At 43.4% G+C, this 9,952-nt stretch overlaps 1 protein-coding gene across 2 annotated transcripts in view; it reads left to right on the top strand.

Annotated features, from left to right (window-relative positions):
* ZDHHC3 (zinc finger, DHHC-type containing 3) overlaps window positions 1–9,952 on the top strand; it is a 19,885-nt gene extending 9,933 nt beyond the window's left edge. Inside the window, exons 5-6 of one of the 2 annotated variants that reach the window (XM_009994097.1) lie at window positions 152–282; window positions 9,710–9,952. In XM_009994097.1, the coding sequence (XP_009992399.1) occupies window positions 152–282; window positions 9,710–9,952 (374 nt within the window). Of the gene's footprint in view, window positions 1–151; window positions 283–2,980; window positions 3,759–9,709 lie in introns of those variants that run through there. The other variant, XM_009994098.1, reaches the window with a different exon arrangement.

The following is a 9,952-nucleotide window of genomic DNA, read 5'->3' as shown; positions in this document are numbered from 1 at the left end:
CCAGAGCTTCCCACTGCAGCTTTTTGAGAGCAGTGCTCATAAAATTTGTTGTGACAATTTGGGTATAGAAAACTCGTGGCTTAGCAGATATTTTGCAGCTGCTGCATTACCTGATCTTTCCCCTTCCAACGCCATTGTTTTGCTTTCACAGAATGCAGTTCCTTCTCTCCACCAACTACAGTGATTCTTCTCATCCTCTTGTGTTTTGAGGCTCTGCTGTTCCTCATCTTCACCTCCGTTATGTTTGGGACCCAAGTACACTCCATCTGCACTGATGAAACGGTGGGTGTCACACACACTCTCTCCATTACCTTGTCCCTGTCACCCTTTGTATAAGCAGTGAAGGGCTACAGGGTTTTACCTTGTTACACAAGGCACTTGTGTATGTCTCCCCTTTGAGGAAAGACCCAGTGGAATAAACTGAGCTAGGACAGTGCTGGGTTGTGCTCTCTGAAGGATACTGTGAGAAGTGGTGTAGACCTGTGTATTGGCTGGGATGCTGGGCTGACAGTACCTCTGATAAGGTAGGCATTGGTAACTGGGATTGCCCTGTAGACAGTATTTGTCCCTGTGGATTCAAGAACCTTTTTCCTTTAATGAAGTGTTTTTACGTTGATATTGTCTGAAATTCAGCTGTGCATCCCCTGGTGTCACTATTTACAGCTTTGTGTGCTGGAAAGCCAAGATGAGTAGGTGATACACACACACATTTCTTTTAGTCTAGTGGATTTCAAGTTTTAGCTGCTTCTGAAGCAGTTCAGAAACTCTTGCCAGAGGGAAAAAGAGAATGGAGTGGAGTAGGCTCTCAGGAACCTGCTGGATCAACTCGGCTACAAAGCCACCGTGTGGTCCACAATTCCGAGATGGCATGATAGGTGTTACATAGTAGTGTTGCAGCACAACTTATATCCCTGTATTTGCCCACTTCTGTAAAGATGGAGCTGGTGACTCCTGGGGATGTTGCCACACGTGTGAATCCTGCTGGCATTCACCAAGCATGCTCAGATACCTGAATTAACTGGAGCGGTTGAAGAGAAGTAATAGTCTTAGAAGAGTGAAAACTCTTCTTTCTTCCTTTGCCTCCTCTGGTTTCCATTCACCATCACTTGTTTGCCCATGGCCAGTTGAAGCTGGAACAGGTGTTTTTGCCGCTGGTTTTTTGAGCTATGACTGGCGTTATAGACTGAAAGAGCCCGTCGCTCCTGCGTCATCTTTGCAGTACTTCTTTTAATGCTTGGCTTCTGCAAGAGGCTGATGTTCACACTGGGGCTCTTCTATGTTCAGAGGAGAGCTTTAGCTGTTCTTTCTACTGGAGAGAAGTATAGTGTTGTGCAGGACAAGACCTTGCCAAGCTTGAGTTTATCAGTAGGTGTGTAAATTAGCAGTGCTGCCTGGGAAATCATAATGTGAATTTCTCAATCTTTAGAACTTGTCTAGAATTTTTAGAAGCTGCTTCCTACAGCTGGGCACCCAAATAAGTCCCCTGGTTTTCCCTTTCCCTCACATTCTGGGAACTCGCAGGTGTCAGAGGAAAAATGCCACAATCTAAAATAAGGACATAAATATCATCTCCCCCTGTTGGGCTGTGGGTTTTCATTTTTGTTTTTATTTTTAATATGTACCAGTAAGTATTTTGCTCTGTGGAATGTATCATTGTTGATGTGCTAGCATTCAGCTAGCTGTGTCTGGCATACAACCTGTTTTGAGCAGAGGAATATTTCCAGGTGAAATTCTTCCTTTCCTGGCTTGGTTTCTTGCAGTGTTTTACATCATATTTTGGAGACAGGGCTGTGTCTTGCCCTTTCTTACCTTCCTCTTCCAATCACTGGGAGACCTAATTCCTCATCTTGTGTGCGCTGTCCCTCTGGGGTGGTTCCTTTCTTCCTGAAAGGGACCCAGAATCTGGGTATTTTGCTTTTACTCTAAGAGGTGACATTTACCAGGGATCCGCACAACTCTCACAGTTGTCTCACGTTGTGTTCTGCAGAGCTCCCAGAATCAGTAACTCGAGACACACAGAGGTATTACAGGGCATTAATCAGTAGCACAGGTGAGACATGTAGGTCAGGAGAAGCTTACCTTGCAAAAGTTAAAGAACTGAGTGATCTGCCTGCTGCTGCTCCCCATGGAACAATCATGCTCTCCAGTGACTGCACTCATTCATTTTGCTTCTATGGCAGCCAGGAACAGCTTTCCTGAGAGACCAAATTCACCTTGTGGGTTTTAGACACAACACAGATAGTATTTTTATTTTATTTTTTAAATGATTGACTAGTGAATGTTTCAGCTGGTTGCTTGGTGGCTTGTTTTTGTTCTCCCTCTAACCTATACTAAACAAAGCCAATGATTTCTCTCCAATCAGTGTCTTATTTAACCCTTTCTCCCTGCTGCCAACCCATGCATGTTTTAAGCAGTGATTCTAATGAAAAATGAAGAGGCACCAGGTAGATTCAGCTGCACTGAGCCATGGGCACTTCCTGAACTTGCTTGGTGAATCTGGGAGTCTTACGGAGATTACCTTTGGGTTTGTGGTTGTGTTTTGGTTTTTTTTTTTTTTCTTTTTTGTCTGCAAGCTTATAATGGTTTCCTCTATTCCACCTGGTTAGCACATGATGCTTTCAGCCATTAAAGCACATACTTTTTGTTTGGTTTTTGGTTTTTGGTGTTTTTGGTTTGTTGTTTTTTTTTCACTTGACATCAGAGACAATTGGAGGGCAGCTTTTAAAAGGTTTGTGAAATACCTAGACGTGAGCAAAATTAAAATAATTTTATGACCAATTAATAGTTTCCTTTTTTTTAATAATCTTTTTTTTTTTTTTACTATAAAACAATGAGAAGAAAAGGCAAGGCAGTATAGATGAATTTTTGTTTTCTTACCTCCATCCATTGGATAAGGAGTAACCGAGAGTAGACTTTTCCCCAGCTCCAGAACTAAAAAAATATGAGTGTTTGACTGAAAATGTGATATTTCTGTTTTCAGGGAATAGAACAGTTGAAAAAGGAAGAGAGAAGATGGGCTAAAAAAACAAAATGGATGAACATGAAAGCAGTATTTGGCCATCCGTTCTCTATAGCATGGCTTAGCCCATTCGCAACACCAGACCAAGGAAAAGCAGACCCCTACCAGTATGTGGTCTGAGGAATTCTTGACCAGCATTTCCACTAAAATAGAAACATATTACAGCACTACTGTTACAAATTTTCCATGAATGTTCAAAACAAAAAAGGCAAACCAAACTTTTTAAATGTCTATTAAATGGCTGATCATTGCAGAGGAAAAAAAAAAAAAAAAGCCCTGTGTTCCACATTTTTAGATGATTCTATATCTCTGGCTGAAACTGCTGCTGCTTTTTTTTTATTATTTCCTTTTTTTTTTTTTTTCCTTTTTATCTTGATAACTTTACTGGCCTTTGTTTCTCTCTGCTTTCTGTATGGCGTAACTAATGTGAAGGGCCTTCTGTTTCTCTGTTGTGACCCACTTCTTCTGAGTAGATTCTCATGCTGTCTCCTGACTGTGATGAGCTCTGTGGAAGACATGTGAGTGCCAACAGCCCTACACAGACACCTTTGGACTTCCTGAAGGAGCACATTGCTCTTTCATAAAGTGAACTCGAGCGGGGAAGCAGACACCTCACTTACCACAAGGTGCAAGACAAGAATGCAACACAGCAAGAGAGCCAGTTGACCTGGTGATCACATACAGTTCAAATACTTAAAACAAATGTTGCCAACGCCAATTCCCACCCCACCCTCCTTTTTCCTTCCAGCCACAGAACTGATTCCATCTTTCTGGCATTATTTTGTCTGTTCCCTCCCTTGCATGCAGGAAATTGTTGCCCTCTTAGGGTAACTGTGGCAGATTTAGAAGACTCTTCGGATTATTAAATGCCTTACACCTGCAGGAAAGAAAGCACTCAAATTTTCAAGTGTTTAGGGTAGCAGAATCATGTTGTTTGTGTGTGTTTGTCTTGCTAAATGGCTTGTTAGAGCAATGCCTGCTCAACAGTGTTAACGTGAAAAACTGACATGAATGCCCAGATGACTATAAAGACTCATATTGACGGGATGTGTCGGTGTACCAGGGTGATTGGTTCTGTTTTCTTAGCATTGCCCTGGTTTAGAGCTTTGTAAATCATTTCTCATATTTATGCATACATGTGTATGTGTGCAAACACACAAACACATATACATGTAAGTATTTTCTGTTGGGAAATACTGATGGTAAGGAGCATGCCTACTGTTATGAACTGTGTGGTGATGAAAGTGGGAGGGACAGAAAGCATTCAAAAAATGAGTAGAGCTAAATAATTCATAACTACAACTGACTTGTGTTCAGGCAGGAATTTTATTCTATTTTTTGGGTCATGACTCCCATGGGTTCATCAAGTGATTGCAAACAAAGGAAAAATGCAAATCAGCTGTGTCCATGACTTCTGAGGAATTAATTTTATTTCCTTGGTTTAAAATAAAAAGGTATTTTTTTTTTGGAAAATGACCTGTTTAGACTGCTTTAAAGCCATGGGGGAAGGGGGGGAAAGGAGAAATTTAATGGATGTCTCATTTTGGAAGTAATGTGAATGCTGCATCTTTTCAATCTGTCAATGCTTCCATATGGAAAACAAATGCAATAAAACTTTTCCAAAAAAACCCTTGTTTGCTGATCTGATTTTCTTTCTTTGCTTTAAACGTTGGGAAAAATCTGTAATGGTTTTCTGAAATTTCACTGCAGTAGGCAAGGAGGCTGCATGCTCAGGTGGCCAAGAAGTCCAACAGCATCCTGACTTGTGTCAGAAATAATGGGGCCAACAGGAGCAGGGAAGTGATTGTTCCCCTGTGCTTAGCAGTGGTGAGGCTGCACCTCAAGTGTTGTGTGCAGTTCTGGGCCCCTCACGACAAGGAAGACATCGAGGTGCTGGAGTGATTCCAGAGAAGGACAATAAAGCTGGTGAAAAGTCTAGAGCACAAGCCCTGTGAGAAGCATCTGAAGGAACTGAGGTTGTTCAGCTTGGAGAGAAGGAGGCTGAGGGGAGGTCTCATCACTCTGCAACTTCCTGAAAGGAGGTTGTAGAGAGGTGGGTGTTGGGCTGTTCTCCCTTGTAACAAGCAAAAGGACAAGAGCAAATGGTCTCAAGTTGCATCAGGGGAGGTTTAGATTAGATATTAGAAGAAACTTCTTCACTGAAAGGGTTATCAAACACTGGGACAGGGTGCCCAGGATGGTGGTTGAATCACCATCCTTGGAGGTGTTTAAAAGGCATGTTGATGTGGTGCTTAGGAGTATGGTTTAGTACTGGAGTTGACTGACCTGGGTTGATGGTTGGACTCTATTGTCATAAAGGGCTTTTCCAACCAGAGCAATTCCATTGTTCTCTGATATAATTGTTAGCTGAGTGTTCAGCTTTTAAGTTTAAAAATTAGTTAATCAGTAGTACACAGATCTGTTAATTAGTGGTGTTAACTGCATCACTTGGAAGAGGCTGTCAGTAACTGCTCTGCTGTGTAAACAGGCAGTGTCTGTGATCCTGCTTCTCTGAGGTTAGATCATTAGGAGTGCATTGTGGTCCCTGCTGCAGGACTGTACGGAGGGAGCCATGTGAGGGAAGTGTGGCTTTTGCATATGCATTTCCTTAATAGAAGTTCAGGAAAAGTTTAGGTTTTGTTTTTATAGTGCTGATACTGCTGATAGTGGAAAGCTAAATCAGATGTATTGAGGGGAGGGACTTTAGTCACCCAGGTAATTAACAAAGGAATGCATCTCTCTGTACAGTTCATTGCTTTAAAATCTGGTTTGTTTATCAGTTCCACTGGTGCTTTCCCATTTTGTTTATCCTTATTTGACATGCATTTTGGAGCAACATTGCTTATGTTGTTACATTGTGGAAAAATGTGTAACTACTCACTTTTTCTTGTTTCAAACAGATGCAGATGGTTAAACAGCTTTATATAGTGTGGTTATTTTCAGTCACAGTTGCTTCATTTTGAGCAAAGCATTATCACAAGTTGCAGAAATGTCCATTAGTACCTGTAGTGTGTGTGCCTCAATAACTGGGGGTCCTCAGTTTTACTTGCACTGTACGACCTAGTGGTGTGATTTGAATGATGATAAATGTGGGTTGTTATATGAGAAAGGGAGACTTACCCATTTGCTCGTGGCAAGTATTTTCTCCAGCAGAGCTACTTGAGTTCAGGTGCTAGTTCTGTTTTAGCACAGCCAAGAGAAACTGAAGGACAAACTCTACCAGAGGTGGGGGGTTCTCTTTCCTTTGGAAAAGCTCCAAACAAGAATGGTGCAGGGAAGTGCTGTAGGAAAAGTCTGCCTTAATCATGATTTCTGATAGCAGCTCTTCTTCCTGTGGCTTCCCCTAATGGACAATGTGCTAACAGTACTTGCCTCTTCTGCTCTCTGTTTGCATTTTAAAAAACGTATTAAGCAGAAGTTAATTGCATTTCTTCCAACACACAAGAGCTCTCCTGCAGGTCACTTCTGGGTCGGGCCCTGCAGCCCAGCATCCTCCTCTGGCACTGTGCACGAGCAGATTCTGAGGGCAATAGTGGGAGAAACGGGGTATATCCTACAGCACTGCATGGTAACACATCCACCTTGTTTTATTGCTGTCCCCGTGTTTGCAACACTACCTCTTACTGAAATGGGATTGTCCAGTGTTTTGCATTTCTCTGTGTATGTCTTTCACTCAGTGTTTGTTTAAAATTATGTAATTTGGAATAGTGAAAAGTGTTGCTTACCAAGCACTGCTGTTTTGGTGGGGTTTTTTTTTGTTGTTGTTTTTCAAGTGAAATAGCTGCATGATGGGGAAGAGAAACAGCTGTTGGTTTAATTTGAAATACAAAATTCTCACTTTCTAAAATACTAGTGAGAAAATTGGGCTAAATATATTCTTAAAAAAAAAAACAAGTTTCGTTATGCCTTCCTTCCTTCCTTCCTTCCTTCCTTCCTTCCTTCCTTCCTTCCTTCCTTCCTTCCTTCCTTCCTTCCTTCCTTCCTTCCTTCCTTCCTTCCTTCCTTCCTTCCTTCCTTCCTTCCTTCCTTCCTTCCTTCCTTCCTTCCTTCCTTCCTTCCTTCCTTCCTTCCTTCCTTCCTTCCTTCCTTCCTTCCTTCCTTCCTTCCTTCCCTCCTTCCTTCCCTCCTTCCTTCCCTCCTTCCTTCCCTCCTTCCTTCCCTCCTTCCTTCCCTCCTTCCTTCCCTCCTTCCTTCCCTCCTTCCTTCCCTCCTTCCTTCCCTCCTTCCTTCCCTCCTTCCTTCCCTCCTTCCTTCCCTCCTTCCTTCCCTCCTTCCTTCCCTCCTTCCTTCCCTCCTTCCTTCCCTCCTTCCTTCCCTCCTTCCTTCCCTGCCTTCCTTCCTGCCTTCCTTCCTGCCTTCCTTCCTGCCTTCCTGCCTGCCTGCCTGCCTGCCTGCCTGCCTTCCTCCCTCCCTTCCTTCCTGCCTTCCTCCCTCCCTCCCTTCCTTCCTGCCTTCCTTCCTGCCTCCCTTCCTGCCTTCCTGCCTTCTTCCTCTTTTCTTTTAATGCAAAACATCATGCCTTAATGACTGTGGGGCAGGCAGCCAAAAGCACACTGGGATACACTTTTTCAACACACGCCTTGCGGTCGGGGCTGGGAGAGAGGAAGTGTGTCCCTGCCTGTGCTGACCAGCTGCCCCCTAATCTGGTGTTTGTACAACCTCGGCCTGACCTTGCTCATCGCCTTGGTTGGCAGATAGTGTTCAGAGCAAGTGAATTGTGGTTTTATGGGGAGGGGAGAAAGGGGTTGCTGCCCAGAAGTGTTAAAGATCTTTATTTCCAGTTTAGATGGCAGCGTGGATTGAACAGCACGTGACTGAGGGCAGGGTTAAAGCTTGTGCTGCTGGGGAAGGGTTTCAGTGCTTGGTGCGTGTTTCTCCTCCTGTCCCATGCTTCTTGTTTTCCTTCTGTCTAGATACTGCCATGATGGTTTGTTGCTAACGCGTTAGAAACATCTGCAGTTTGCTAAGGAGCAGCTGAAAACCAAAGCTCCTCCTCTGCTTTAAGCTGCTAAAGCTTCTGCCTCCTGTTTGCATGGCTGCAGGGTGCTGGAACCAGAGTATCCCGGAGGAAAAGAGTGTGGTAGTGCTAAAACCCTTTGCCAAAGCTCTCCTCTGCCATGAATAATGAGCACTGACCCTCTCCTGGCTTGCCTGGCAGGGAGGTAAGGATGGGCACTGGCCAGGGCAGCGCCATGTCCCTTATCCCAAGGGGCTGGAGGCTGCAACGGGTTTTCCCTGGAACAGTCATATTCGCAAGCTTGGGAGCAGAGCCAAGGAGCACGTGCCAGTGCTTAGCATTGCAAGATGCACATTTGTTCTTCAGGGCTTGGATATTTCCCAAATTTGCAACCCCAAGGACTTAAGTTTTTGGGATGGCATCAGGTCTTTTTTGCACATTGGCCAGTGGATTTCTCTTTAAGTTCTCACGAGGAACGTGGCGTAAATGAAGCTCACAAAAGCTTTGCACCTAATTCTTCCATTTATGATGTGTTTTCTCCCAGGCTTGCTCATGCCGACTCAATGTCTTTGGAAAACCGAGCTGCTGCAGTATATAAAATGTTGTGTTATTTATAAGGCTTGCTCTGAGTGCAGCTGTGGTGCAGCTGAGCTGTTGTGTGGATTCATTTCCCCCCTTGCAAAGCTTTGAGATGTTTTGTGGGTCAATAGGGAAAATCTGTGGCATTAGAACGTGACAAGTGTATTTTTCATCCAGCTCTTCTAAAATTGCTCTTTTAAATGGTTTTAATTGACTTTGCTCATTTTTCCTTTCCTTGAGTTTCTGAAAACTTGGATCCAGTATTCTTGCTTCTCCAACAACAGAGTTTTTACGTGATCATTTGTGTGTCATCATGAGCACGTCATACATGGCTGCAGATCTGGCTCCTCTCCTACTTACATGGTTCAGAAGATGTGCATGAAAAAAATGGGACTTACAAAAAGGAAATTCTTAGGTCCATATTTTTATGTGGAGAAGAAAAAAATGTCTCTGTCCAGATTTGAAGGGCCTGTAATTTAAATGCAATCAAAATATTTGCTTTACCAAAAGTGGGATCCCTTGGAGGGAGGATGAATCACAATAGTGACTGAGCAAGGCTCTGGGCCCACTTTGAGATGTCCTCTTCCACCCAGATAGATTTTTCTCCCATCACAGCAGGTGTCCAGCTCACATTGTGATTTGGCTTTAAAAATTTGTTAAATGGAAATTGTATTCTTATGTACTTGCTCTTAATTGTCAGCTTCTAGTGACAAGCCTAGTTATGGCTGTGGTCAATTCCTGATCACTGAAAAAAGCTGCAGTATTTTGCCTCTATCTGAACTATTGTAAAAAACGCCCAAATAAGGTGACATTTCAAGTTTTAACTGTATTTTGTTACTTCTTGGAGAGCTTAAAACAGCATCAGGAGAAGAAATCCAGGTTTCCAAAAGGGATGGCTTTTTAGAAGCTGTCCCTTTACCATTAAAACTCAATAGGAACTCTTGCTGAATGAAGTCACCAAGATTCAGATTGTCCATGAATTTGATCTTGTTTTAGGGTTCTGTTACCAAACCCAGTAGTGCAGGAAGTCTGTCTTCCTTGTTAACTAAAACCTGATCAACACCCTGGCTGCAGGTGGGCAGTTCTGCACGTGTTATGACGTTTATACCTGCTTATAAGCGTGAAATGACCCTAAACCTCTTCTCTTCTTGCAGGGCATTGAGCGTCTTAAAAATCAGAGGCCCACCTGGGAGAAGATCAGTGGCTGGGAAGGAATGAAGCTGGCATTTGGTGGTGCTTTCTCCTTGGGTTGGTTCAATCCCTTTTCAGACCTGAACTGCAAGAGCCCAGAGCTGGCTGAAGCGGCGGCAGCAGCTCCTGCATCTGCAATAATGACTCAAGAAGAAATCGAGCAGTTTCTTGCTCGAGATGTTGCCATCCAAGTGTTGCATGAATAA

This window comes from Chaetura pelagica, unplaced genomic scaffold, assembly GCF_000747805.2.
Source record: "Chaetura pelagica isolate M959 unplaced genomic scaffold, ChaPel_1.0 scaffold642, whole genome shotgun sequence".
NCBI lineage: Eukaryota > Metazoa > Chordata > Aves > Apodiformes > Apodidae > Chaetura > Chaetura pelagica.
The sequence above is the reverse complement of the archived record's forward strand: the minus strand, read 5'-3'. Positions and strand labels throughout refer to the sequence as shown.